The following is a 27200-nucleotide window of genomic DNA, read 5'->3' on the forward strand; positions in this document are numbered from 1 at the left end:
GAAAAGAGTTAGAAAAGTGAGTCTGTTTAGGGTCAGATATAATGAGATCCTTACAGTGCATCAGTTCTAGATGTGATGCTCATGAAGGCAGAGCATAACTTGCACAGTAATTTATTCATATGGTATATCCACCCACTTACTTCCTTGCAGTCAGACTAATTCATTAATTCATTTGGTCGTGCATTTGTCCATTGTTAGCCTGTCAATGCATACGTCTTGAGTAAACATCATCATTAATTTGCTTCCTCTCTGAAATAACGTTTTAAAGTGTATGCCGCTTTGTCTTTGTGTCCAGGCTATGGATTCAATCATGTTGCTGAAACAACTTTAGTTCCACACAAGCCAGCCTAAATCTCTTGAAACTCAGAGGCAACAAGATATTTATCAGGAAAACGATCCGCTGAGAATTGCCTGAGCATCCGTTGAAGCTGTGAAGAAGTCATATTGAAGATCTCTGTATAACAACAGAAATGAGCAGCACTGTATTTTGGATTTGACATATTTTGTGTGCAGCTCTGGACGGTCGAACTGTGATCCCATTGCTCATCTGGCAAATGGGTTTAATCTCAGATACACTTGGACAGCATTTTTCTTGGGTTAGACAAACTGAAGCAAGTGTGCCGTTTCAGAGAACAAATCACTTGATTCCACTTGATTTTGAGAGTTTTCCCTCCAACAAGTGACTGTCTTTGTTGAGATAAAGTGGATTAATCCCTTATCACCAAGATGATTGATGATAAAGACAAGGCAAAGCAATCCCACGAGCATTATAAATGACATGCCTACGGGACGTAATGTATTGGTCAGAAAAAAACTTTTTGGAATCATTTGTCATGACTATCACCAATGAAGCAATAAATCAGAGCATGTTCAGAGCTTGGCTGATGTCAGAGGATGGCAGATAAAAATGCAGGGAGGAGACACTTTGACGATCTTTACTTAATATTCTGGAAAGCGATTTCTAACTAATCGATGGCTAAAATAACTCTGACTAATACATATGAACTCTTAATCTAAGAATTAAGTATAGGACTGTTTTTAAAAATACCTTCATTCCAGTGACTTCGCAGTTGCCTTTTGGCGATGAAGTGATGTGACAAGGACCAAGAAGAAACTACTGACAGTAGGAATGTTGATCTCATTAAGACTCAGTGTGGCTTCAAGTGTGAATCCATAAAAAGTTTGTCAGAGGAACCATGGGACACAGCAGATGGCAGAGCACATATGCTGTGGGTCTCTTTGGCCAGGTACACTGATGAATACTTCTGAGAGGTGGCCTACCTTTGCTGGTGTGCGCAACAACTCGGACACTTAATTCTCCAGACTGACTCATAAGTTGAGTTTGTAGAAGATGTACAAGCTATAATGTCTTCATATCGACAACTTTAGTATTTCTAAACTTTAGGAACAATTACTGTATGTGTTAATATATGCAGTTTTGAAATGATAATTTGTAACACCGCTCATTATTGTGAAGGGGGCTGGAGGGGCGGGGAAAAGCTGGGAGTTTGGATATTAACGTTGCATCAAACTGCACTTTATTCGTGACGCCGAACTTACAAGTGTGTGGCTCCAGCCAACACTTTTTTGAAAGGCGGGTAGGAGGCGTTAATTGAATGTTCTGAATAGTTACCAGTGACAACAGATGCAAGAAAGGAAACACTGGCTAAATAAGGATACAACATGCAAGCAGCAGTGAGTGCATCTGAAACAGACAGAAAAAGTAACTCACCTCTCTTATGCAGGATTATTATTACGTAAACAAACACAGAGAAGCTTCCCATCTGAAAACTCTTTAACCTTAACTCCTTAAGGATGGGGAAAGGGTTACTAGTGCTTACAACAAAGCAAGTATTCGTATTGTATTTGTAGCCATAAAAAACAATGCTGAAATCTATTAAATGGAAGGTATGCATTGTAAAATGTGAGCACAACTCAGCAGGAAGCAGGTAGAATGTAAATGCCTTTGCAGTGCTTCATCAGTAGTGATAATAAGATAGCTAGTTTGATTGACACTCCATTTGATTACAGACAGGGAAGTGACATGAAGTAATTGTCTCTCATGATGACAGCTTGTATGGGTGTTAATAAACCACTGAATGCATGCATAAACCCCTGTCAACTTTACATGTTAACACCAGAGATGTAACATTAGTAAGTTTTGAATCGGCTGCCTGTTTTGTCATTAATATGTTAATGTGAGTAAGATCTGCTGCTTTCTATGCATGTTAAACATGATATTGTGCCAGGTTACGTATCCTCCTGTTAGTCAAATAAAGGACAGGGAATGGGTTGGTACAGTAAAGCTAAGCAGGGAGAAGTATCCTTGTTTCACCCTCACAGTCCTCTTAATTCTGAATGACTCACCAAAGGCCAGCTTTGATACAAGGCTATTAGTGGGAAATAATTCCCCCTCAGCTGCTGAAGTCAGGATCACAGACAGCTTCAGGTGGAAGTCATACTTTGTACAATCCCAGCAAAACAACAACAACAAAAAACTTCTGCATAAGACTTGGCTCAGTGCAGGTCCAAGCCATCCCAAAGCTGTGCTCAGACACTTACCTGAAGAAGGCTTTTTTCAACGTCTTTCCACAAACTCCTTTGCTGCTCTCGTGGGTCACAGTCACATCGTTCTAGTTTTCTTTTGCAAAGAGGAGACATGGGGAGATAGAAAAGCTGTCTTTTAGCTGGTAGGCTTCATCGCAGAAAACACATTTTTGATTTTATACAGTCTTGTGATGTTAGGAAAAAATAACTAGCTCTGCAATTCATGTGTCTCTATGTGTCTGTGTGAGGGAGAGACAGAAGGAGACAGAGAGGCACTTCTTTGAGAGCTTAGCAATGCCAACATAATGTGTCACCTCCATCCAAAGCCCAGCTGATTGTCGTGAACGTACCAGATTCACAAATCAATGACAGGTGGATTATGCTGCTGGACTGTTTTGAGAAGTTTCTGTTCCATCTCGTAGGAACAATAGGGGTGATACGAATGCAGTGACGAGCAAATGATAGCCCTAATTTAGTCACTTCAGACATTTTCCAAAAAAAAGCATTTCGGAAAACAGTTTCAGTTGCCAGTAGCCTTCAAACCGTCAAACTTTGCTACATTTTTCTTTTAATTTGTTATTTTACTGCCTTTTATTAGTGATGCATGGGTTTCCAATGACAGAAATGCGCTCATCAGTGTTAGAAAAGAGAGTGCAGGGCTTGGATTAAGTGCAGCGGACCTTGAGACGATCACTGCCCACAGCATCTTCCAACCACCCCACAAGACCAGCCGGACTACGTCACTGCAAGTGATGCCGTCACCCCAGGAGGAGAGGGAAGAGAGTCCGGATAAGAGTTAAGCTAAGCCAGTTTGGTCCTAAGGTTATTCCTCTACCCAGCCTACTCCTGGCTAACGTCTGGTCGCAGGAAAATAAGACAGGTGGAATAAGAATTTGGCCTAACTCAGCTGCTCAGAGACCGTTGCGCCCACGTCTCTACAGAGACCTTTCTCCAATCACGGCATCCTGGATGAAGCTGTTGCACTTGATGAGCGGACTGTGTTCCGCGCTGACAGAACACAAGACTCCAGTCAGACGTGGGGAGGCAGACTCTGTGTTCACATCAGTGATGCTTGGTGCTCAAATACCGTCAAGGTGGATGAGCAATATTTCCCAGACGTCGATTTTTTTAATGTAAAGATGTCGACCGTACTATCTGCTCAGAGAGTGTTTGCTGCTACTGTTTACATTCCTCCAAGTGCAAATTCCAAAAATTCAGTACAGGAACTGTATGAGGTCATTAGCAGGCGCATGACAAAACAGCCAGATGGTATTTTTAGTGTAGCTGATGATTTTAATCAAACAGACCTCAGAACTGATTAATTAAAATTCCCTGAGCATGTCCACATCCCCACCCAGGGAAGCAACACTCTGGTCTATCAGTCCATATTTCCCTACTTCTTCTGTCTTCTTACACCAATAAAAAGGGTCAAACCATCATGTCACCACCTAGGAGGACCCCATTTGTCTTGAGGAATGTACATCATCAGTGACATCATACATCAGGAAATGTGTTGATGATGTGCTGATCACAAAGACAATAAAAGCTTTACGCAACTAGAAAGCCTGGGTGAACGGAGAGGTGAGGGCCACCGTCAGTATCCACAGCAGATGTGGGAAGAATCCTGCTGAGCGTGAATATGAGCACAGCTGCCGGGCCTGATGACATCGCTGGCCGTGCACTAAAAACATGTGCCAACAAGCTAGTTGATGTAATTCCTGAACATTTTAATTGATCACTGTCACAGGAGAGCTTTCCCACCTGCTTCAAGACTGCCAACATCATCCAGTACCTAAAAAGTCTGCAGTGACGAGTCAAAGCGACCACCGCCCTGTGGGACTCCCCCCTAATTCTGATGAAATGTCTTGAAAAACTGATTCTCCAGCACATCAAAAACAACTTCTCAGCCAGTCTGGACCCGCACCAGTTTTTATTGAGAACAAACAGATCCGCAGAGGATGCCGTCTCCACAGGCCCTCACTCAGTCTTCACACACCTTGAAAATAACAACACCTACTGTACATCAGAATGCTGTTTGTTGATTTCTGCTCAGCGTTCAGCACAATCAAGCCAAGGAATCTGTGAAACTGATTGCACTGCAAATGTAGCACACTGGACCTGAGTACAATACTAGATATTCCTCAGAAACAGACCTCAGACAGTTTGGATTGGCCGTCACAGCTCCTCCACTCTAATGCTCAGCCACCAGACCCACCCCCCTGTTTCTAAAAAAGACATATTACTGCTCAAATTTTGCAAAACCAAGGAAATGAGTGTTGATTTTAGAAAACATCAGTACTGCTGAGGGGAAGCAGGTCCACTTTGGTAAAGAAAGCTCAGAAACAACAATATTTCTTTAAGGAAACTTGAAAAGGCAAAATTCTGGAGGCAAGTTCTTGTTAACTTTTACAGAGGAGCAACAGAAAACAACCTAGCAGGAAACCTCACAAATTGGCATGGGATGTGTACGGCCCAGGACAGGAGGGCTCTGCAGCGGGTGATTAACACCGCACAGAGCAGCACTGGTAGCCCTCTACCGAGCATCAGTGATATCGATGAGGTGAGTTGCCTGCACTGAGCTCAAGGATACTCAAAAACAATACCACCCCAGAGCGTGCTCCCCCTGCTGCCGTCTGATGAGGGATCCAGAGATATCTGCTGCTGTTCCACCAGACTACAAGGCAGCCTCTATCTCAAAGTTCTCCTCAATTCATCCTTTGCACTCCAGCATAAATACAAGTTGCTCATTATTTTTATTATTATTATTATTGTTTTTACTCAGTAAACCCTTCAATCTGAAGAACACTTGAAAGCTTGAAAAGTACTATATAGTATTATTTATCCATTTACAGAATATTTGTTTTGTGAGTACCTCAAAAGGGGCTGCAATGAATTTCATTCCGTGCTATAGAATGATAAATACTTTTGTATGTTTACTTTGAAATAAAGAGGAGGATGGAGGGGTCAAAGACTGGTTAATGAATATGTAAGTGCTGAAATGAGCTGAAGTGTACTGAAAGCAGTCAAAGTTTCAATTGAAATGTAAGTCCTGAGAGTAGCCTAAGTGAGTGAAAGTGTAATTAGTGAAAAGAGATGACTGCTGAATGTAAGACATCAAAGCAGCTGAGGTGTTGGGGGAAATTTAAGCTGCAGTTGACTAAAAAGAGTTTGTGGATTGTACTAGTTTAGAGGAGGTGGAGTGTCGGGTGAAGTCCAAGTACAAACTACTTTGATGTATTGTGTGACCACATGGGAAATGATGTGTTCAAGGATGGGACAGGCCTTTAAATGTTTGTACTAAAGGTCTTGCTGTTGTATAGTTGCCTTGCAGCGTACCCAGCATTATCTTAGTCTTACTTGGTCATAATTTAATAATGTACGGCCTTTATGGATACTCAACAGTGAGTTTAAATTTGTCACATATGATATACAGTATGTGTAATATTGCAGTAACTGTCAGTCTGTTCATCCTGTCCACAGTCTCTTCAGACAAAGGGTTTAGGTTCAGATCTCTGTGCCAGTCACAGGTGCTGTTACAGCAGCCAAAACTGAACAAGAGTTGGCAGAATATTCACTAAACATCTACAGCAAGATCACTACAACCAACCTGTGTAACTGGCCTTTACTGTTTACCACAGAGACACTTCCACATAGTAATCTGCCAAATGGCAATAACATCAACATAGCTTCAGCTCCAATAAACATGATTTCACACTTTAAAACCCAACATCCTAACTGTCAGCAGTTTGACTACAGTCACATTGCTTATGCTAAGATTAGCAGGACAGTTTACAGCCACAAGACGTGCGTTCCTGTTTGTGACACGGATATGAAGCAGACTTCATATCCATATAAAGCTAGTGTGGGTTGTGACAGCACAGCTCTTGTTTGGTAGGCTGTTGGTAACTCAACCATCACTTCACCTATTTCCTTCATAGATTTGACAAGGCCGTGTGGAGAAGAGCGCTTCACATACACAGACAGGGATCTAACAATGTCATGAAATATGAATGTCTTCCTTTTGCTCTCTGATTTTTTTGTTTCTCAAAAGAGACCACAAGGCTTCACAGAAGAAATATGTCTGTAAAGAAATCACAAACAAAATGTATTGTAATGTAACGTTTGAATAGTTGTGAACAACAGTCGAGGACTACAACAAAAAGGACTATCAGGCTCCCGCTGCAAGCTCATTAGCGAGGTCAGCTCATCATTGGTTTCTGCCTTCTCATGTTGTTCACAATAGATAATCTAAAATATCATCCAAATAATGTCAGTTAAGGTAATGAGCTATAAAATCTTGCTTAGTTTCTTTTTGCTGTAGCTGTCTGGGCCACACTCCATCCTGTCTCCTGCTAATGTGTGGTCTGTGTTCCAGCAGATAGATTATCTGTGAAGCCTCAGTGCTGTTTTAACCTTGGCGAGTTAGGTCGTGGCACTTTGCTGAGTGCTAGAGTCCCTTGAAAGCACCTTCCCATATGTTGATGTACGACAGGTTTATTTTTAAGTGATGTTTCGCTCTGTTGAGACTGCTGGAGCACACAGTAGGTTTGTTGTTTCAAGATGGATTTTTTTTTTTTTTTTCCTCTCCCGACATATCTGATGAAAAGGTTGCACTCAAAAAGTGTGGCACGAGGGACTTGACAGTAGCCAAATCCCTTTTTTTCTGACTTTATTTTTAAGTGTTGATTTAAAATACTAATTCTACCTGCTTTTCAGGTAGTGCGGTGCAGATCAGTGCAGGAAGTGTGTACAGAGAATGGGGCTATGATGCTGGAAACGTGATTCATTGGCCTTATTAAACAAAACATCTGCAATGGGAGGTCCAGTGAACGCTCCATTGACGTATTTCCTCTGGAGTTTCTCTTTCCTCTAAGATCAAAGCCTCTCTTGCGGAGGTGCATACCCTAAATCTTTCCCTTGGTTCGTAATATGATGGATATTTATTTGAATGATTTTGCTGCAGTTCTCTATTGACATGCATGTTCATTACTATCCCCAATGACTGTGAAATAAAACAATAATGCCACAGTTTTCTAAACAAACTCCCTTGAATTCTGTACAAATTAAATAATTTACTTTTTGATGGAAAGCAAACACACAGGGAAAATGATGGAGCGCATTAAAAGTCAAATTTAGTCACATGTAGATAATACATACTGTAAGACAAGTGTTATCAGAAAGGTTTACCACCCTCTGCTTTAGCCTGTGGTGATCTGGAGAACAACAAAAACACTCTTACTGTGTGTCTCACTGTCCCAGTGTGCAGCATGTACACACACACACACACACACACAAAAAAAAAATTGCTATGCTTACTGAACATCATTTAAATGAAATCATCAGCATTGCAGAGCCAGTATGCAGCTAAATAAGTAAGCTAAATACCATAAATCATGCTGCCCTGTTTTCTATTGAGTTTGTTTGAACTTTTCCATATATACACTTACAAGACTTGCATAGTTAAAATATATATTTTTCCCAATGTTGTAGTTGACTTTTACAGGATATATTAAAATAAGACCTTTTAAGATTGCCTGTTCTGCTTCATGGTGTTCTGCACACACTACTTTAACATTGTAATAGTAAAATTGTTGTTTTGTTGTTGTTTTTTTTCCCTTGTCAAAGAGAACTGATAAGTACAACATTACCTTGAGCACTGAAATTCATCCTTAATCTTGGGATCACTATGTGTGTCAAAATAATCTCAACTCAATGCCAGCTTTTCAGAGCTTTTAACCATCTCTCGATGTTCATCAGCGAGCGGAGCTGGCTCAGGTGTCATCACATCACTGCTATCACATGACCGGTGTTACATGCTCAGGTAGCATAATGGCACCGGAGCTATTTCCATTCGCTAACGATGACTGTGAGATGCGGTTGAAAGGACCTTCAGATGATATTACTTTGTCACACACTGGTCACCGTTCTGCATGTGTTTCTTGATCTGCAACACCCAGGCAGCACATGCTTGTTCATTTTCAAAAGTCTTCAACAGACTGCAGGTGTGAACGCTGAATTTCTGCATTCTCAGCTGAATTCATTCTGCATTAAGTATCATTACATGGAGCTTCCAGTGCTGTGAGCTTAGTCATAGCCCTACACACACATATTAGTCTAAAGTACATTGCACACTAAGGAGGGGGCAAATATCGTTATGTCTGTGATAATGATATTCTTGACTATAAGACTAAATACTGAAAAATATTTCTGCTTTAGCACTCACATTAACTGTTTGGCTCTCCTCGTGCTCAACCAGGTGCCGCTGCTTGAGGTGGTGAAACAAGTTTGTTGTGTTGCCCCCTTTCTTCTTTCCGTCTTCCTGCTCGTCTTGCATATTACCCTGGCTTGCTGTACATCTGATCTTTTGTAACCAAAGCACTTCCACACTACTGAAGTCTGATTTTTGGAACTAACTCCTCCGGTGCCGCTGTTGCTTTCACTTTCAGGCCTGCTCTTTTATCGTGCTAAAAATTACACTGGTATTATTATGAACAATATCATATGGCACACCCATATTTCATGTTATCAGAATAATTCAAGAATCACTGAGGTGCTGAATAAAGTTATGATGAGTTATTTTCTGACCTGCTTGGGCTACACACAGCTGGTGTCACCTATCCCAATTTTTCCATCTCTTCCTCTTTGGTGTTTCTTAGTAGAAACATTGCTGGCAGATGTAAACATGGCCAGACTTGGTGCAGGTTGCTTATGACATATTACAGAAAATCGGGGTGTTTTTGAAATGTTACCTCGTTACCATTTGTACTTGCCAGTGTACAAAAGGGTCTTGTCCTCACATAATATCACTCACTCAGTATGGTGCTTGCTAAGTGAAAGCCATTTCTCGTTCTGTTGCTGTGCAGTCTGTCCGCTGCTGCACGCAGGGAGAGTTTTACAGATGCCATCTGTTTACAGCTGCTTGCCTGATTGGACGGTCAAACTCATTATGGACGATGTACATTAGATCTGTATTTGTTCATGGAGAAACTGGAACCTTGTTTTATTGAGTTTTGTGTGGGGAAGAGAAGGCAGCTCATGTGATGTGTGTGCAGAGGACACAACGGAAAAAGTCCCCCATCTAAGTATCACACTATTATACCGGAGATGTTATCATGCCAGTTGTAAATGAATCTTGTTCAGATGTGCCACATCACATGACATCCTCCCTATAAAGGGCTTCTGTAAGTCTTACATTTGTCTTGAGACCAGTGGAAATCATGTCAGCTCATAGCTTGATTGAATTCCAGTAGCTGTCTTCAGTGATGTTGTTCTTTATCAGTTGCTGGTTTTGATAGTTTTATCACATGATTGTATTTGTATTTCATTTCCTGTTGTGCTCGCAGCCTCCCACAGCCACACAGAGTTTGAAATATGTTGCAGCGTTGTGTTATGTCTGAGCGCTATCAGTCAGCAAGTCAACATTTGAGAGCGCAGAGGCACAGATTCTAGAGCCGTGACCGACCGAGTGTCGTATCATTTATACTGATGTCACCGATCGACATACTGATCCAGATTTCGACAGCCTACAATCACACTTTTATTTCAAGTATTCACTTTGAAAGCCTGATGAAGGAGTTGTCAATTTGCACTCTTTGAAATGATCTTAGTACTTCTGAATAATGCATAAACGCACTGAGTAGTTGCTAATGTGTTACTGTGCACTTGATTTGTTAAAGTTTTTCAAAATGTTAAACAATTTGTACTCATACAGCTGTCTGTATGTGAAGACTACTAAACCTACAGTTCAACTAAACTGCTTTGGAATACATTGAGATTCAATGCATTTTTGTATATTCTTTGCTCTTTTAATAAGAAGGGCTGCTTGGCTTACTGCAGCCTCATGTATCCTTACACATAATACCAACAACAACAGTGACAACAATAATAAGACAGAAAGGAAGAGCTGTGGTGTCAGTATCAGTATTGGTATCATCAGATCAAATTCAGGTATCTGAATCGGATCAGCGCTGAATAAAAGTGGATCAGTGCATCTCTAACTGATTCATAAGAGCTGCATCAGATCTGAGTTTGCAGTCCCAATCATGCACATGCTCCTCTCTGAGTCTGCTCTTTGAGTTTTCTCCTGCTGTTTTCGCAGCTTCTGAGCATCACAAGAGGTCATGTAGCCATTTTTGACTCGCAAGCTGCAACAGACATCATGGTCATGCCTTTAGAAATAGAAAAAAATCATACTACAAATAGAAGTACATGAGAAGAACGCAAAGCTAACACCACTAGGATGATTTTTAACTACTTTTAAATTAATGTGATACTCGAAATTACCCTGCTGTTGTGTTAAAAATGAGAACATTTCCCATCAAATTAAATGTGATTTTAGTCCTTTAGTGTCAGGGTAAAAACAACCTTCACTTCCAGGTCAGATTGAGCAGGTGACTTCCAAAAGGTGAGCACAAGCAGCTTTAAGCATTACGAGCATGAGAATCTCTATTGCGAGCCCAAATGTAGTTTAGAAGCCCTCTCGCGTGTTCAGATCATCTGTTAGTCTCACCGCTCTGTCCTTCCTCGTGCACAAATCTCATTCTGCTCTTACAGATCAGCTCCTCTCAAAGGTTGACTTGCAGGCCGAGCTGCGCTCAAATTTGTTTTGTGCTTCCTCAGATCTTCTGTTGTCAATATACTTCCATAGGTTTCAGACTGTGAAATGTAGAAACGAGTGCTGTTCAAGACAGTCTGCTTTATCTGCGGCTCTTTCATAAACGCTGCTCGGGAGAACGGAATGATGTAGATCATTAACTTTTCATTCACTTCACTATTTTCCCAGTGTCATCAATTATGGAATGTGCAAGAGAATATTTTAAAGGAATGTATTATCTGTTCTCCCCACTGATTTAACTTTGATAACACTTTGTCAATGGTATTTCTAAAAATCACGTTAAAACCACCAGCCATTGTTTTACTCCGTCCATTTCTATAAAGAGAAAATTGCAGTGAAAATGCATATTTCTTTTCCTGTTGGATAAATGGTCTCTGACAAGGGTTTCATGTCGGTGACCATTTAAATGTCATCTGGTTGGTGAGCTACTGAGAGACTAAAGTTTATGAATAGGAGTAACTATCATTCATTTGCATGTGGTCTGTGCCCTTCTACTCTCACCCCCTGCATTTGTTTTGTACAGTTTCGTGGTTAAAAGTATTGAACTGTTTTAGAGGGTATATAACAGAGTGAAGTTCCGTAACTCAAGGATATTGAAATCATCTACCCAGAAACTTTGACATCATGAAATGGTTGTAAATCGTTTGCTCCTGTATTTCATTACCAGCTCTTTTGTGCTGTCGTGTCTCCAAAGAAAGGCCACAAAGTTTGAAAAGTAGGAGGTTATTTAAAAAAAGTCTAAATATGTCTACTGTGAGCAGAAGTGTGAATGGTTTAAAGCAGTATTTCCAGCCATTATGGAAAGCAGCTAAAGCCTGCTTACTAGATGTTGCCCAATTGTGCCATGCACTTATTTGCCTATTCGTTATGAACACATTATTAAAACACACACTGAAATACACAAAATTGACTTTAACCAGCGCTGTCATTAATTGTTATTATTTTTCAAGTTGCTATCATTTCATTAATATGCATCTGCCTCTAATTTCAGAAACATTTTTTGTAGGCTGTTGGCTGTGGCGCTGAAATGTCACTGGCATAAAGTCACTCCTTTAAAGTCTTGAGAGAAAACAAAAACAGTGATTCGTCGTGGGGCCACACATTCACATTGTGCCTGGGCCATGCAGCTTTAGCTTTAATCGTTTAACATGATATCATGTAAGTAGTCAACAAGGAAATATTTAGACCCCTCTTTACAGAGCTGCCCTTAGTCAGCTGGAAATATTAAAAGGTAATTCTGCTAATTTTAAACTTGGGGCCTATTTTTACATATATAAGTGGCTAATATGTACAAAAAGTTTTGGAATTGGTCCACTAGATCGCTTCAGCCGGCAGCCACCAAACACGCTGCAACGGCTGGACGGTAATCCTTGAGGGCAACAGCGTCAAAGAATATCTACTAAAAGTGTTTGTTTTTGCCAGTGACAGGCTCAGATCGTTATTCAGAGCATCCAGCAACGTTAGGGAGAGGATCCCGACAGAGATAGGTCTTTCTGTTAAGCAGAAACGGCCACTACATCGCTCTCCTCGAAGCCACCAGACTCCATTGATGAAAACAGCCAGTTTTCCTTGCAGATCATCATGAAACACACTTCATTTAAACTTTAGAGAAGCAAAACTAAAACTCACCAAAACCATCTTGGTGAGTGTTTCCATTGTTCCAACAATCACCAACTCTGCTTTGGTCGAAAATAAACTCAGTGAGTTAGGTGTGAAAGCATTCGGGCTCGACGTGGTGTTTTCCCCGCTGCCTCTGACACCAAACCTCCCTCTCACTCCTCCCCTGATATTTTCACATCTAACTCGTGAATAAAGTGTAACTGAATTTCCTGTGATTTTGCATTGCAGTCACTACTCTCTATACAGAAATCGCAGATTTTATAAAGTTTGTTCTAATTTATGTGCTCCACTTACGTTACATTTATTGAGACCTGTTTTCCGTCCTATCCTGCAGGTGAACATCTCCGTGTATGTCCTCAGGGAAACACATGTTGCACCCAGGAAATGGAGGACAAATTTGGCCAACAGAGTAAACTGGACTTTGAGAATCTTGTTGATGAAACGAGTCATGAATTGAGAAGCACCTTTGTTTCCAGACATAAAAGGTTTGATGGTAAGTCCTTTTTTTTATGTCTTGTTTTTGCTTAATGCTCTACGCTGATTAATTTTCCTACTTTGTCTCTCTCTTTTTTCAACAGTCTTAATGGTCAGTCACAGTAGAACAAAATGCTGCAAAAAGGAAAATCAAAGGACTGAGACTGTATGACTTAATTTGAAAAGGTTCACTGTTTGTAGTTCTGTAGCTGCCCTCCCTCAAGAGGAGACGAGATGTGAAAATCTCATTAATATGCCTCGGAGTGGAAAACCCTCTTGTTGGATTAGACAAACATGGCTTCTTGCACAGCAGATTGACAGCTTGAACAGGACTACAGAGCCAAATTCTGCATTATTAAGGTTGTTTTGTGGTCTTGTGCTGTGTGTGTGATCTTGTCTTAGCCCCATGGTGACTGTCTTGACCACCACACATCCGCTGAGTTTCTGCTATGAAAGGGGGTGTACTCATTACTGAACCAAGCCTCACTCTGCCTCCCCACTTCTCCCTCTTGGTCCCCTTCTCTCTAGAGTCAGCTCCTTCTTGTTACAGTTTAATGAGAAATAATAATCCCTCCAGCTCCCAACATTATACTGTGTGGGAAGCAGCAGCTTATCACCATGGACAATGGTGAGGGGTGGTGGAGGTGAGAATTGTCAAGCATAGCCACCTGTCAGCATTGTCAAACCATTTATTAGGAATGCAGCATAAAAGCTTTCAATTAGTTCATCACTCAGGAGCCTCTGAAAGATTACTGTATCTGAATTGTCTTTCTCTTCAAGTGAATGGCAGGACAAAACTTAAGTCTTAAGGAAAATGCCTTAATGGTTCCTTTTTTCAAATCAAAGAGTGTTGGATTATAATACTTTCTTAATGTACGTTAAGAGTGGCGAGACACAAAATCCAAAAATGACTCATTAGCACTGAACCCTTGGCATATTGTGTATATATGATATAACAAACCATATTTAAAACCCAAAATCAGATTTTGCTTCCTGTACTTGAAGAATAGCAGTGGTAGTTTAATCATTTCTAGCTGTTACCATGAAGAAAAGCTGCCTGTACCATCAAACTTTGGCAACCTTGACTCAAATAATGGGTGATTCATCAGTGCCAGTACAAGCAAACTTTATCGAAGCGCTTTCCAAAATAATGGATACAAAGAGCTTTACAGGAGGAAAAAAAAGAGAAACGTAGAAACCACAGAATATAAAGTTACACAATCTAGAAAAGCCAAAGAAAGCAGAAGTTTTAAGATGTGTTTTAAAATATGCTGAGACTCGGAGGCCATGCGGGAGGCTGTTCCACAGTCGAGGAGCAGCATCAGAGAAAGCGCAGTGACCTGAGTCTATGCTCAACATGTTGCCATCTGTAAGCACTCTATCACTGTGATGATAATGAAATGAAGCTCATTTATTCTCCAGTACATGAATCACATTTACTATGATCATTATATATTATCTTGTCCTCCTGTGACATGGTTTGCATATACAGTAGCATGGAAACAAGCAGCAACGCTCGCTCATGAGCGACACACATCCGGGTTCATTTTGGGCGACGTTAGCGAATCGAGCATCCTAACTGCACTTCTGCTGACATTTCCCGTGCTCTTTATTTCAAATCTATTTACTTGCTTGTCATGTGTGGGATTTAAATTGCCGAGCGACAGTCTCCCTGTGAAAACGGAGGAGATTAGGAGCGATGAATCTTCAATTACGTCTGGATTCAAAATTGTGCCACCTGTGCAGAGCTGAGACGACTGAGCTGATGGTACGCAACATGCAGACCAACGGTGCAAAATTGATTTCATTGAGAATACGACACTATGCACATGCCTAACCTTTTTTTTTGTTTGTTTTTTGCCTTAAATTGTGATATTAGCAAACCCTAACATCTCTGATTTCATGTCCCTGACTGCTGGTTTGAGTTAAAGCTTATCTTCCACCACAGTATATCTCCTATGATTCACACACATTCTGTATATACTTTATAGCTGATTTACATAAATTACATTCAGGGAAGTATAGTCTTGCAGCATGGATCTATCTTAGATCACATGATTGAACAGCAACACATCCAAAAGTTAAAAGTAATCTTTGTCCAACAGCGGGAGGTCAAAGCATAGATTTTCGGGGGCTATCTCAGTACATCCAGTGTCAAGTGAATAATGTTTGAGTGATTTAATAGCGCAATTTGATCCTCACCAGTCAATGTCTTGTCTTTCTGTGCTTCTTTTCAAACTATGCAAACATATTATATGAAACAAATACGATTCAGTTACAGATGATTGCCCAGAAGCTCAATGTCACGATGCCTGGGTGATGTCTGTCTGTTTTTTCCAGGAATATACACTTCTTTAGCTCACATGTGATTCCTGGAAGCGTGCATAAATAAATAAGTGTTATTTTGATCAGCCGCTGTCAGGGTAGCGAATGTCACCAGCGGGACTCTGGTCGGGGGGGTGGGGGCGGGGGTGGGGGGGGGAAATGCGGGTTGTCCAGCAGCACTTAGATGCATGACTGCAGGCACCCTCTCTTCCTCTTGGGCATTGCTGCCACTCTCCATAATTTCATCAGTGTCAAAGCAGATGCCACATGCAGGTTTCAGCTCGGCAGCCCTCCGCCGTCTGGAGACCTTGTGTCTGCCGAGGGTCTCGCTGACCACCCGCTCGGGAAATCTGAGATATCGATTACGCGATTTGAATTTCAGCCTGATCTCTATGTGCCGTTAATTGAATCTGAGTGTTGAACGTTGTGTGGTTATTAGTTTAAACGGGATATGTCAGATGAGATTTTAGCAGCGAGTAAATATTAGAAACAAAAATCATCTTTCAAGTATTTGAAGCATGATTTGTTTATTATAAGATTCCTGCATTTCTCTGACTCCAGGTTCCTTAAAGACTATTTTCTCCTCATGAAGCAGGGTTAAAAATAATTGTGTTGGCTTTGATACTCAGTCTGAGCACACAGTTAAAGATCCAAACAATACAAAGCTGTTAGTTCATTTAGATGCTCTTTACCATCTATTTAGCACCTCATTCTGGAGTCCCACCTACAAACTCATTGTGTGTGTATGTATTTTCTTCTCTTCATGCAGAGTTTGTGAGGAGTGTTACTGTAGCTGACAGTAGCTGGCCAGCCCACGCATACCTGACACCGTAGCCTATGTGTCACAGTCAGAGGGCACAGTCTCGACTATGCCAAGACCATTCGAGCAGAAATACAGAAATATCCACAGCGACCGGTGTTACACAGTACAGCTGTGTGAGTCTAAGAGACACACGGCTTCATGTGAAAACGCAGTGCCAAACAAGCAGCCACAGTTACTGCAGTTTGTTAATAAAATCTGAATATTCTCATTGTTTTCACCGAAACACTTCTGAGATCCCTGGAAACAGCTCCTCCAAGAAATTAAACAAATGGCCGGAACAGAGAATTTTTTTTTCCACTTTCTCATTAAAGATTAAGTTAATTGCTAATCAATTGTTGGCCGTCCTCTGACCGTGAACACCATGTTGCTGGGGAGCCAAATAGAATATTAATGTGGTCCACCCTCTACAATTGATCTTTTGCAGTTACTGACTCCATCGCTGGGCAAAAATCTCCTGTCAGTCTATTAAGACAACGTTAAGCATCGTTTAGAAAACCACTAAACACTGTTTTTAAAACTTAATTTAAGGTAGGTAAATGAGGTATGCTTGTGAATTGTTATAATCTATCAAACGCTTTTTAAAATGTGCAGTTTTTTGCAGTTTTTAGTCATATGCACATATTTTCTACAACTGAAGCTTGTCGTGACACTGAGTCAAAATAATGTGTTATTATGGTGAAATAAGCCAACGTTAATATGAAAAAGAATGTGAACAACCAGCATGCTGCTGGGTAATGTGAACCCAGTATTGAGTTTTTGCTATATAGATCCAGTTTCGGTCAGTGGCTGCTGAGGGAGGTGAGAATTTCCTTTGCACTTTCTGTGCTGTTGTATAAACATGCAAAAATGTTTCCACACAGTAAAAATCACAGGGTAAAAATGGCCCAAGTGAAAAGGAAATTCTCTCCTCCCTCAGGAGCCATTGTCCAGGTGCTCTTGAGCAAAGCACTTGAAATTACTCCACAAAAGCTGCCAACTTTAGAAGGCCGTGCCGTGCTGGCCAGCTACCAGGTGTTGATGTGTGTGACGGGATGAATGTGAAGCTGGGCGGTGCTGAAAAGGGCATGCTTGCTCAGCAAAACCACTCCTGTGTTAGGAAGCCATGTTGGATGGTCCAGTTGGGGACTGGTCAGATTCAAGTGCCACAGTGTCTCTGCACATATATGCAAAAACATCAGATTTGACTTTAATTATTTGTCTTTGAATTGTCACAGGACTCTGATGTGTTGAGGACATTATGTTATACATGAGTACCTCCTTAGATTAGATTACATTAGATTAGATTGAATTAGACCTTATAAATGGGACTTCTCTGTCCTCCCGCACCAGCATAACCTCTACTTTTAGATTTTTTTTTTCCATATGTTGCTCACAAAAGGCACACCAGAGAAATGAACACAAGAAAATGGAGACATGAAATGTGCATGTTCTCCACAGAAGCTTTAGCACTCATAGCAGCACATCCTGCCAGACCAATCAATGACCCAGTTTTTGATTGACGTGTGGAATTAGAAGTGGTCTTTTTCAGCAGCAAAATTGCTTTTTTCATGTACAGGCATGAGAGCTCTAGGAGTTTGCATACCAAGCCCTGTGTGTTATGTTATGCTGTTTCAATAATTCCATAAAAGCAGGAGATGGGCTGCCTCTTTGATTGGCTGTAGTCATGTTGGAGAAGACACTGAGTGGCTCTGCTGGAGATAACAGGCTGTTTAGTGGCCTGCCAAGCAAGTCATTTTTGCTGTTTTTTCAGGGCTGCTTCTCTGATAAATTGCAGATAGTTTTGACAATGTGTTGCTTGCAGGAATATGCTTTACACAGACAACTGACATCTGACAGATGATGAGAAAAATCTTCTTTTGCTGAATTCATTAATTTTCTGTGAGTGCAAATGCTGCACTCAAAATAATGTGTTGTACAAGTGTCACTGCACACAAATGCCTGTGAAAGACAGAACTTACAACAGGAGGAGCATTTTTTTTTTATTATTATTATGCAGCATTTTAGTCAGTCCCTCAAGGGATTTCAGATTTTATATTCACAAGAATTAATGCAAATTCAACCAGTTTCTAGCAATTGTGAGCAATTCTACAATATTTCTTAAAAAACTCTTCAAATTAAAAGGCTGTTTATAATGCAGAAAATAATCCAACTCTCAGCCAACTTTACAAGCTCGGGTCAAACAAAATCCTTCCTGACCCTCAACAAGCCAAGTATCTTGCAAACAGGGCCATAGGGCCTTTTTTCCTTCAAAGATGTCTTTGCAGGCAGAGTTTATTCCCAGGGTATGGATTGCACACAACAAGATCCATCAAATGATCATTTCCTGTTAACATCTCCTACATCAAACACAATATGAATAAAAGGTTGCATGAACTGCTTCAACTTTTTACCGAGGCCCAAGCTTTGACAAATGACGATGAAAAAATAATCTATGTTCCCAGTATTTTTCAGTGACTACATGACCTCACTGTATTGATTCTTAAATTGCCCTCTACTCAAACAGCTTCTTACCAATTTAAATAAGCTGTTCAACTGTGCTGCTGTTGAACATTTCCTCTAGTTTTAGGAGTATTACGCCGTAGCTTTTGATAAGGATGTCCATCTTACGTGTTGATTACAAACTCAGTTATGCTTTTGATTGCTTTGTTTGGGCATGAACATATAAGAGTTGTGCATGCCCAGATGTCAAATGTGCTCCAGTGAGAATTCCTATCATAGATTGTAATTACGAATTAAGAAGAGTGAATTGTGGTGGAAAACCATCCCATTTTATTCTCCTACATTATGGCTGGTCACAGTTCAGGAGACTTCGCAGTGATTAATTCTGCAGGCTTCTTCCCACGAGGTTCCTCCCAGTAGATGTCATCCCAATCACAGCTACCTCCGTTCCACCGATTCCAGTAGACTCCATGTTTTCTATTGTCTTAAGGCTGAGGTCTGCATATGAATGAAAAGCACACAACTTGCCTTTTCAATCACCTAGCTCAAAGAATTAAAGTAGGTGCTGTTTCACAACTGCCAAAATAGAACTGACATCCAGGAGAGCATCATCCAGCAGGTATGTGTGAGAGTAAGCAGCTGTGGAAGCACGGCAGCACACACTTTCTCTTTATCACAGAGAGAATGGCTCAGTGTAACCTGTGCACAGCACAGCTCTCTCCAAACAGTGAGGAATTTGGGCCAAACTGAGCTTTATCAGCAAAATGTAATGAACTCTCTGCAAGTTGGGAGTATTAGACTAAACCCCTGCCCAGCATTTCAACATCATTTCCTCTGTTTGCAGCTTTTGCAGCCTTTCATTTGCACACACCTCTTAATTACTAAGATGAGTGAAGGATTTATGTGAGCTTTCACGATCATTTTTAGTCTCTGACATTTCACTAAATTTGCTATTGTAAAATATGATCCCTCTCATGAATTTTCACAAATTAGATTAAGTTGTCTTTTTTTAACTAAATATTTTAGTCACTGAATTATACTGAGGTCGTCCATAATGGCATTATTCATGGCAATCACTCCAAAACAGAGCTGAAAATGATATCAAATATACTGTCCACATTAACAATAAATTTAGCCTTAATTACATTGATTACATTCAATTAATATTTCAGCTGACGCACTGGGCTGAGAACTCGACTGCATTACGATGCATTTTTTTCCAAAATGCACATTTTTACATGGAATTAGTTTTGAAGCTGTCATTAATCAGTGTGCATATCGCTCAGCACCAGTGACTATTAAAAATGAGTCGCTCAAGCACAATCACGCTCGGAGCTTTGCATATTTAAATAACTGCTCACTGTAGTCTTTCATTAAAGAAGTCTGAAAACAGTAATAACCATGCTTTGGCTAACATCACAAGTCCTGCGTAGTGTATGTGCTACTGAAAGTCATATCCTCTTAAGATAGCAGAAAAACATTTGTGAAAGTAAAGCTAATTTTATCAGATCCCCAGAGGAAATCTTACAGTTAATACTCACAGGTAGCTGATAACACATGCTAATGAACAATAATTAATTGCAATAAGAACAGAGAGTCTTAAGAAGCAGTTTTGGACCGGATAGATTTATTCAGGATTAGAAACCAAGCCTTTCTTCTGTGGCAAATGTGACCTTTACCCTCCAATCTAGCATCAAGTGAGTTATAATAGCTGCTCGTTGCAGCTAAAAATACATTTGTCTCGATCAGGTATTAACATGGTGGAATAACATCCACTGCCTTGCAGATGAGGCGTCTTTTTCATGTTACGTTCTGCTGGTGTGCAACAGGGTCAGCTCTCGATGTAACTCATCAGATGTGATTTGGCACGGTGTCATTGAGAGTCATGCCATTTTGTTTCTCTGCCACTGTAATACGTAATCTCTCCTACATTGCTGAGCGCTAATGACCACTTCAGATCCATTACAGTTTTGTCAGGGCCGTTCTGATGAGTGACTGTAATGTGAAAGCCTCAGGAGGATGGATCTCTTAGTGGATATGTGGTCAGAGTATGTCCCAGCTATCATGCTTTTGCTTTACAGATGCTAATTCAGAACACACTGATTGTGAAATGTGCAAGGATATTAATACTAACGATGGATCAAATGACTGTAATGGGAAAGGTGATGAAACCACAAAGTATTATCACCCAGTTCTTTAGTTCAACTACTACTACTACTACTACTACTACTACTTACTTTCTTTATTATACATGCTTTTACTTAAGTAGCATTTCCAATGCAGGACTTTTACTTGTAACAGAGTGTTTTACAGTGGGATAGCATCTGAATACCTCCTCCATCACTGCCTGCAGGGAGCTGGTTTCACTGACAAATGTCTAATAAACCCACTGCACACTGCCTGCACAGCACCAAACAGCAGACACACAAAGTTAACATTGAGCTGGTGAACATAGTGCACAATTGAACACTGAAAATAGAGCTAAAAGGAATGTGATTAATTGACTTACATTTGTATAGTGTCTGGAAACGTGGCTCCAAAGAAATGCAAATCTGTCTGGTTGTTTGCTAGCATGTTCACCAAATCAATTTCTTGAGGTTGATATAGCAAAAATAAATCTTTGGATTGGACATATTACGCAATAAAAAGACAATAACTGAGGAATATAAGACTTTCTAGAATCTTCAGTGCCCTTGAAGGGAACGGAGTCTCTTATGACTCGTCATGAACTGTTTCACTTTGCAGTTGAATGTGCAGAGTTTTGAAGCCTATTTAAAATTTAATCTCAGTCCTTGAAAGACAGGACTATCATTATGGATAGCAGATGGTCAGAAATATTATCATCTCATCCCAATTTCTGGTGAGTCATAGAGGTCATGAGGCAAACAACAAGTGGTGCCTAAAAACGAGCTTTCAGAATGGCTGCAAACCATACCGATGAACTGTATTGTGGACACATAATCATGCTGAAGGATAATTTATTGCACTTAAAGTGACAGCCTTATGCTCTGTGCATGTGAAGCAGCACAGTGCAAATCTGTATATATCCTTTCTACCAAGGTACAGGAATGCATTTTGGGTTTAAAGGTGAGATAGGGACAATACAGGCTTTATACACTGCAAACACAGAACTTATTGCTTTCCAGAAATATATGAGGAATGCTCCCATTGCAGTGTCAAAAGAGGCTTACTGGAGATAAAGATCAACAAAGCTGTGAAGTCTCTTCAAAATGGAATCATCATCAGAAGCCCTAATTGATTTGCTCATTTGGTATTTTTTGGTTGTCAGTATTGAAATCAAGCAGACATTCGTTTTCAAGATGCGTTCCACCTTGCAATCAGACACATTTAATGTCGTTTTGCTGCATTTGTTTTAATCTCAAATTTAGGCAAGGTTCCCATTGCATCTTATCAAGGCATGTCTATGTATGCCATGTACAGTATGATGTATATCAGCACACTCACACGTGAAAGAAAATCAGTAGATAACTCTTTTTTTTTTCTTCTCCACCCAGAATTCTTCCTGGAGCTACTGGAGAACACAGAGCGGTCCCTGAATGAGATGTTTGTGAGGACTTACGGAAAGCCTTACATGCAGAACTCTGAGGTCTTTGAGAACCTGTTTGCTGAGCTGAAGCGCTATTACACGGGAGGAAATGTCAACCTGGAGGAAATGCTTAATGACTTTTGGTCGCGGCTGCTGGAGCGTATGTTCACACTGCTCAACTCGCAGTACGTCATCACCGAGGACTATCTCGAGTGTATCAGTAAGTACACCGACCAGCTCAAGCCCTTTGGAGACGTGCCCAGGAAGCTGAAGGCTCAGGTTACCCGGGCATTCATCGCCGCACGCACATTCGTCCAGGGGCTCTCTGTTGGCCGGGAGGTGGCTCAGAGAGTGTCTAAGGTAAAACTTCACACCGCTCTTAGTAAAACTTTAACTGGATTATAAAACACCTCATCAACTGCTTTGCTTACACCATTTGCAAACCTGAAACAAAACCATATTCCACTTGATTTCACGTCCTGATTCTGTTGGACAATATTCAACATTTGATCTCAGATGAAATTAAGATTTACTGTGTATCCCATGCACATTTTAACAAGCCCAAGGTCTTGTTTGGTGTTTCTGCAGAAGCACACATTTTCCCCCTGGTTTTCCACTGTGAACAAGTTCCTCACTGACTAATGTGTTCTCTCTTGGCGCATGTCCTCAGGAAGTTTTGGGACTTAAGGCGGCTTGTTTAGGTGCTGTCTAGAAAACAGCAATGAATGGTATGCAGATTGCTCAGGAGAAGTGCACAGACAATGAAAAAGAAAAGAAAATTTTGGCATCGCTGTTTATTGCTCTATTGCCTAATATTTGTTCAGCCAGTATACAGAAGCCATTAATCATGCTGTAGCCTTAGAATTCTGTTTGATGCGATGTAATCGTAATGCAGCTTCTGCGGTATATCATACTGCCACTGGGAGTGTGTGTAGTTTTGATCATGTGCAAAGTAAGATTAAAGGAAAAGCAAGAAGGCTAAGACTTGGATTTAGTCACACTCAACAACAGCAGGGCTGTTTCTGCACGCCTTCTTATGGGATGAGAGAAGCACCGATAAACACTACTCTGCAAATCCCCAGCCACCCTGGTTTCCTTTCACTTCTGTATAGATATCAGATAGATTGGATTATCGAGTCTATTATAAATATTTATAGACATGCTATAGAGTAGATAAACAGAGGGCGATGAAAATATAGTAACCCTCAATCATGAGAGACACAGAGGCAGACATGAAGGAGAAGACTGTTCACAAAGAAATCCGACGTTCATTCTCTTGTACTCCCAGCATGGTGCACTCAGTGAACTTTAACCATGTTCCCTTCACCCCCCACCCCCTTCACCAGTAGTAGCTGTGAGGCTCATTTAGAAGCTGCCACAGAGGATGTGTTGTTAGTATGCGTTTACTGAGTTACACTCTGCGTTTCTTACAAGCCAGCATGTCCCAGCGTCACCTCTTGACATTTCAGTGAGACCTGAGATCCAGGTCATGTGTCTGAGACTGCAGCCCTTTGATCCCCAGGGTATAAACTCATCACGAGGGATTGGGTGTAAGCATAATGGAATAAGACACCCTGCAAGAGGTGACTGTTGCACAGTGCCTTTAAGATGTGACATCCATGCTTATTGCTGGTGGGATATATATCGAATTAAAGTAGATGATGTGGTGCTTTGTTTCTTCTCACAGCTTAAGAGACAAAACCCAAAACCCAACAGAGCTTTGGAGAAGCAGAATCTCTTGTCTGGAGGCTGCATCTCACAAATAAAGCTCATATTCATCCCAGATCATTACCCAAACACTACATCTAATTCTGTTTATTTGAAGTGATTAAAATCTTATAATCATCTATTTGCTTACTGATGCAGTACTCAGAATATTTTAAAATCTGAGCGTAACTAAAAAGAATACTTATCTAAATGCACTCACAGTAGTGAGATGGCAATGGATTTGGCAAAGGCAAAGATGCAACCAATGTGGAATCGCTGTGCTGTGTTTCCATTAAACCCTGTTAATGTGCTGCATCAACTTTGTAAAATGAATTGTTAATGACTTGTTAATACTGCACAGTATTGTCCCAATGAAGCTTTGCCACAGGATGAATCATTCAGTCAATCAGTCACTTAATTACATTTCTTTTCTTCAAGAAAAATGCCGATTTGTGCATCCGCTTCTCATCTTGCTAGTGTTAATTATTATTATTTGGAATACTTACATAATCTCTACAAGCGAATACGTGCATATGAATGCAGAATCTGTGGGCAAGGGACAAGATTGTGGTATCATAACCGTTTTGGTTTCCAAGTAGTATTGAGCAGTCACATTTGAGCGGGCTTTAGTTGCATGCAAGTAAACAATAGAGCAGCTCTTTTTTTTTCTTTTTAGTGCGTTCAGATGCATAAAAGATGCAGATATCTGTTTATAAAGACAAGCCAAAATGTCATCTGCACATGAGACAATGCACTTGTGAGCGTCGTCTCTCAAGCCTTAACTACACTGTCACCTCTCAAATTGCTAATTGTACTGTAAACAATGGCCGGCGCTTGTAAGCCCAGATATCAATAATCCAGATATCCACTGCCTGCAGCAGAAGCCCCAAAACCTTGGCTGTTGCCCCAGAGGCTAAATCATCATCAGATATATCCAGTGGGTTCCATGATTGATACTGAAATACTTAAAAATATAAGGGTAGGTGACAGACGAATGTGCATTTGTGTGGAGTTATTCGAGTGTGAAGGGAAGATCTTTGAATAGATTTTTAATTGATAAATATTCATATTATCTCACATTTTTTAAAAAAAAATCACAATAATAAACTTTATAAATATAAGGTTATCAATTTATAAATAAACTGTACTTTTCATACAGGAATTGCAGCTTGAAGAAAAAACAGAGAGGACATAAAAACAGATAAAAAAAATGAATGTAAAATAAGATGGAGATAGGGATGAAAATAAAAAATAAGGACAGTGCATTAAAGCACACAATAAAATATTAAAATCTAGGTTGAAAAAAAAAAATTACTATTATTTCCTTCCTCATGACCTTCTTCTGAAAACAGACTCCAGTGTATTTCGTCAGACTGGCTGACACCTGTGTCTGGTGTGATAGATGCTGGCATGAGCATTTTTAGAATATTCAGTGCCAAGTTAGTATGTGACAAATCACAGTCTGCGAGGTGATGTGTGAGGGCTGTGTGCATTTGAGCGTTCCTCAGAGCCGCACTATGTGAAGCTACACAGGAGCTGCCACTCCTCTCTTTATGATGCTCACCACCGGGCTGAGGAGAAGGCGGAAGGGGTCCAGGCGCATCAAACATTAACACACATCGCCGAGACCAGGTCGTTTCTCTAATTTGCGGACCAGGAGAAGGTCATCCATGTTTTTATCTCCTCCAAGCTCGACCGCGTTTCTCACTTTATTCCGATCTCGGCAGGTGAAACATCAACAGACAGAAAATGTTGCTGCTAGGCTTTCATCACATTTCAAGACAATTGACCATAATAAACCATTCTTCGCTGCACCGCACTTCCCTGTCTGAGAATTGATCTGAAGATTTTATTGCTTGTTTTTAAAGGCTTTTGCTCAGCCAGGCTCCTGCTCTGTGATCAGTTAATTCCCCACAAGCCTGATCGCTGCTTGAGATCTTTCAGCCTTTTATTGGGTCCGAAATCTCAGCTTGTCACCGTGAGTGTCTGGGCCTTTGTCGTCCAGGCCCCTCAGGCGAGCCAGTTCTCTTTTAACTCCTAACGTTTTTGTTGCCGCTACTGTTTTTTGAGGGAATATTAATTGTCATTATTCTTTGTGTTTACTCATTATTTATTTATTTTATTTTTGAACCATCTGTTGCTGTATTATCTGTGTTCTTGCTCCAGATCTTGTGTGCTTTAGAAATGAATAGGAAGTTATTACATTCAGATGAAGCAAGAACTTTCTACAAAGTCTAAATCTTTGTCTCACTTCAATTGAACAGTGTACTTTTACTTTCCACATTTTATGCTTGAACAACTTACTTTAAAACAATATTACTATTTACTTAAATAGAAATATGGCAGTACAGATAAATATCTTGAGAATAGCAGATTGTTTTAGATTAAGATACCCTTGATATTGGATTTTTACTGCAGGCTACATTATCTCCACCCAGCAACTGGCTAAATCATATGAAACTTATCATAGAGAAGAATGGTGACGGCATTGCGTAATGCCAGGACCACAAAGTCCCGTACAACAGCCACAGCCCATTTAATAGCATTTTATATGGCTGCTTTTTCTCTGCTCTCATTGAGTAACAAAGACCTGATCATTAACTCAATCTGTGGTTGCCTGGCAACAACAGAACATTAACAATAATGTTAGCCTTGCGTATGTGTGTGTTCGGGTTTATAGGTTTCCACTACACTAATGAAAAATTACATTTCTCACCCTGCTGTAATAATGTACTTTGACTTTCCACTTTATGTACTGAGCTCCTTCAGTGTCTTTGTGTGGCTTGAGGTTATTGTACCTTGAATTTCATGTGAGTGAAGAGGCCATGTGTCCATTCTTGTGCATGCAGTATTCACATAAGTGCATTTAATGTGGTGTGGGAATTTCTCCTCTTCATTGTGTTTACATTCACATTGATGTAGCAGAAGCTTTTGTCCACAGGAGCTTACGATGAGTGCATTCATTGTTAGAACCGGAGCTAGATGTGTTTAGAAATTCCTGGTGCATCCCTTCTCAGAAAACAGCTAACAGTGTGTTCAGTGTCGGAGTAAAATTCTTATTTCTGGAAAGAAAATGAGACATTAGTGGGTGCGGACATGACTGG

At 40.5% G+C, this 27200-nt stretch overlaps 1 protein-coding gene across 2 annotated transcripts in view; it reads left to right on the forward strand.

The window, feature by feature from the left end:
- LOC139340075 (glypican-6-like) overlaps nucleotides 1–27200 on the forward strand; it is an 82028-nt gene that overhangs the window by 8487 nt on the left and 46341 nt on the right. For both annotated transcript variants that reach the window (XM_070975679.1, XM_070975680.1), the window contains exons 2-3: nucleotides 13116–13274; nucleotides 22358–22749. In XM_070975679.1, coding sequence (XP_070831780.1) covers nucleotides 13116–13274; nucleotides 22358–22749 — 551 coding nt within the window. The remainder of the gene's footprint in view (nucleotides 1–13115; nucleotides 13275–22357; nucleotides 22750–27200) is intronic.

This window comes from Chaetodon trifascialis, chromosome 12 (genome assembly GCF_039877785.1).
Source record: "Chaetodon trifascialis isolate fChaTrf1 chromosome 12, fChaTrf1.hap1, whole genome shotgun sequence".
Classification (NCBI taxonomy): Eukaryota; Metazoa; Chordata; class Actinopteri; order Chaetodontiformes; family Chaetodontidae; genus Chaetodon; species Chaetodon trifascialis.